The sequence below is a fragment of the Bactrocera latifrons genome, unplaced genomic scaffold (assembly GCF_001853355.1).
Source record: "Bactrocera latifrons isolate USDA-ARS-PBARC rearing strain unplaced genomic scaffold, ASM185335v1 scaffold_63, whole genome shotgun sequence".
Lineage (NCBI taxonomy): Eukaryota > Metazoa > Arthropoda > Insecta > Diptera > Tephritidae > Bactrocera > Bactrocera latifrons.
The window spans coordinates 494,604-498,321 of record NW_017537301.1 but is presented as its reverse complement, the minus strand read 5'-3'; the positions used below and the strand labels follow the sequence as shown (position 1 = coordinate 498,321).

General features: G+C 33.4%; 1 protein-coding gene across 1 annotated transcript in view; it reads left to right on the top strand.

Annotated features, from left to right (window-relative positions):
- Positions 1-2,156: 2,156 nt before the first annotated feature.
- LOC108975250 (mitogen-activated protein kinase 14A-like) overlaps positions 2,157-3,718 on the top strand; it is a gene marked incomplete in the record, with an annotated part of 20,198 nt that continues 18,636 nt past the window's right edge. The window contains 2 exon segments of the mRNA XM_018943603.1: positions 2,157-2,251; positions 2,317-3,693. Of these exon segments, the coding sequence (XP_018799148.1) occupies positions 2,438-3,526 (1,089 nt within the window).

The following is a 3,718-nucleotide window of genomic DNA, read 5'->3' as shown; positions in this document are numbered from 1 at the left end:
GAGTTAGTCAGCACACATTCGTTTTCTTTCGGTGTTATAGTGTGCTATTAAACCCGATATTTGACATGGCGCAATCCGAGCTGACGATATTCCAAGTATCGCTGCAACTTTTCCAGCGTATAATGGTTATAATGGGAATGATACCGTATTCAAATTACTGTAGCAGCAAACCAGCAATGTCTTGTCGAAAGAGTTTTATGTTGATTTTACACTTTCTGGCAGTATTTTCTCTGACCGGCTTTTTAATAAATGAACAATTAAAGCATGTACAAGAAGCAATCTACAATGTTAATGACGTCTTTTCATCGGTTATAGATGGTCTCGGCTTTAGCACTTTAATATTGGTTCAACTAATAGCGCATTTGGAGAGCACTTACAAATCAAGTATGTACCAGGACATTTTCAATAAATTTGAACAAATGCAAAAGTTGTTATTACAAAAATTTGGAATACAATTCAATTTGTCAAAGCTGAAATTGTGTGTCTACATGTTGCAAATTCTTTTTACGTTCTACTGTGGTTTGTCATTAATGCTAGCGGTAATAATTGGTCTTCAGTCAACACCAGCMGTCCGATTGATAATAAGCTTGCACACAGAGCTAGTGTTAAAGATCAAATTATTCGAGTTTATGTGTTTCATTATTGTATTCATGGTAATGATCTGTAGTGTATGTAGAGCAGTTAAGCAGCATTGCAAGCGGTTGGAGGCGACACGCTTTGAAAGTAGCTTTCAACGACGTGAATGTTTATTAGGATTTATAGCACTGCAAGACTTGCATGCTTTGCTTTGGGAGAATGTGCAGCTGCTAACGGACTATTTTGAATGGAGTCTACCAGGATTATTCGCAAAGCAGCTTATTGACTTAACGCTTTTAGCATATTGGGCATTTTTAAATCTAGAAACCGCCACATCGATAGTAATTAAATATTGTAAGTAATCACTAAAACAACAAAGTCCTTGGTATTTTCTTGTAATTTACCCCCAATAGATTTAATAGTCATTTGGTTTACGCAAATATCTACTTTAACGGTTGCATGTTTCCTTTGCTCCATCTGCGAACGAAAGGTATGTGTTGCTATAATTTCAAGGGTTCATAAACCTGTTTTCATTCTCCCTTTAAGGACAGAGAATTACGTTTGTATTTTAGAACGTGTTTAAAAGATCGTCAAAATCGGATGCTAATGCGGTGCATGCATCGAATTTCAATGCAACTATGGCAGGAAGCGATTACATTTGTGGCCGGAGGTTTTGTAACGATTAACATTGGAACACTCGGCAAAGTAAGTAACTGCATTGTTGAGAGAAAATTGGTTTTCATTTCATGTATGTACTATATGTTCTTAATTAACAAAAATATGTTTCAGTATTTTTTCACCGTCAGTATGTACATTGTAATTTTGATACAATTTCGTATGTCAATATAAATAACACCAAATAGGAAACTTACATAAATAACTGTATGTATATAACGTGCATGTATGTATTCCGAAAAACTTACAATTCTTTAATTATTCCACAAATGTTTTTTCAATTTAATTGAGGTTTTTATTTTATGTGTAATTTCTATAATTGAAGGTATTTCCACACTATGCTAAGCTAACAACTTTAAAATGGCGGTTAACAAAAGCTTTTATATGGAGTATCCTGCTAATTTGGCCACTTTAGATTGTCGTACGTAAATATGAATTTATTGTTTAGTCTGATTAATGGCCGCCAAAAAATTACACTACAAATTTCAAATAAATATTGAAGATAAAATTGTTAAATTCACAAATAACAAACTCAGACTAATATGACCCTTGATACTTCTACAAATCAAAAAGATATTAGCAGTAATTTTAAAGTAAAATTAAATATTAGGCTGGCATCGCCATATGCTTAAACAGACGGAAATGAGCAATCAGCTGTTGTTTTAGTTATTCATTCTTACCATGTATATTTTTGAATCACTTTTGCAATCCTTTGATTTTTCTATATACAATTCTTTGATTGGCTGCAAATTTTCTGATCTGTATAATGGTTGAACTTCAATACTTCCGTTTAAGGYTTACTACACTTTACAAACAATTCGTTTTTTCTATAATAGTTTGGAGATTTTTGGTTAGCGGCAACCCTGCATGTTATTATGATTACAAAAATAAATACACTTGTTATAAGTCATCCGTATCAGTACCTACAAGCTGGATCATTTCGGAATTTATTAACTTGTCTTACATTTTTATGCCCATGTGGAATATTAATATAAATACAGTGAGTATAATCATATTGGTGTTTATAATTGCTTTACATTTTACTATAAAATTTTATTCCATTAGAACTAACCAACGTACGTACTTGTTGCACACACATCTACATTTGTTTGTACATAAATATTTATGTGTAATATCACATTATACAGAATATTTTGTTAATCAATAACGGAGCAATATYAGTAAAATGAACTTTTATAAATTTGATTATAACCGCACCGAATGGGAGATACCTGATATTTATCAAAAAGCCCAACCAGTTGGGTCCGGTGCATATGGGCAGGTGATTAAAGCTCTTGTTGATGGTACGGATATGAATGTAGCTATTAAAAGACTGACGCGTCCTTTTCAATCGGCTGTGCACGCTAAGCGTACTTATCGCGAGATACGTTTATTGAAGCATATGGATCACGACAATGTCATTGGGTTGCTCGACGTATTCCATCCCCATGATAAGGATGTAACACTCAAATCATTTGAACAAGTTTACTTAGTAACACAATTTTTGGATGCCGATTTAAATAATATTATCAGAACTCAACGACTTTCAGATGATCATGTGCAATTTTTAATATATCAAATACTTCGAGGTCTCAAATATATTCACAGTGCAGGCATAATCCACCGCGATCTGAAGCCGTCTAATATTGCCGTTAATGAGGATTGTGAATTACGTATTTTAGATTTTGGACTAGCTCGTCCAACAGAAAGTGAAATGACCGGTTATGTAGCCACAAGATGGTATCGTGCTCCAGAAATTATGTTAAATTGGATGCATTATAACCAAACAGTCGATATTTGGTCCGTTGGTTGTATAATGGCAGAACTACTTACAGGACGCACTCTTTTTCCAGGAACTGATCATATAAATCAGTTAAATCTTATCATGGAAATATTAGGTACACCACCTGATGACTTCATGAAGAAAATATCATCAGAAAGTGCGCGTAATTACATAAAATCGCTACCACCRATGAAACGACGCAACTTTAAAGAAGTATTTAAAGGTGCTAATCCACTTGCTATTGATTTACTGGAGAAAATGTTGGAACTCGATTCAGAAAAACGCATTACAGCAGAGCAAGCATTAGCCCATCCCTATATGGGAAATTATTCGGAACCAAGTGACGAACAAACTTCGCCACTATATGATCAAAGCTTTGAAGACATGGATTTGCCAGTCGAAAAATGGAAAGAGTTAGTCTTCAATGAGGTGAAAAATTTTAAACGGCCTGCATCGTTCACAAAAATCTTAGATGAAATCAAGAAAACATAGAAACGAGGATGTACATTTTTTTGTATGTATGCTCAAATGGTATTAAATGCTAAATATAATGATGAAAAAAAAAATATATATATATAAATCAAAATAACAATGTTAATTGTTAATGTAAAAGTTTATTTTAGTAGTTATTTGTTCATGTTTTTGTGTATTTGCTTTTAGTCATAATTTCAATGTCAGTGCCTT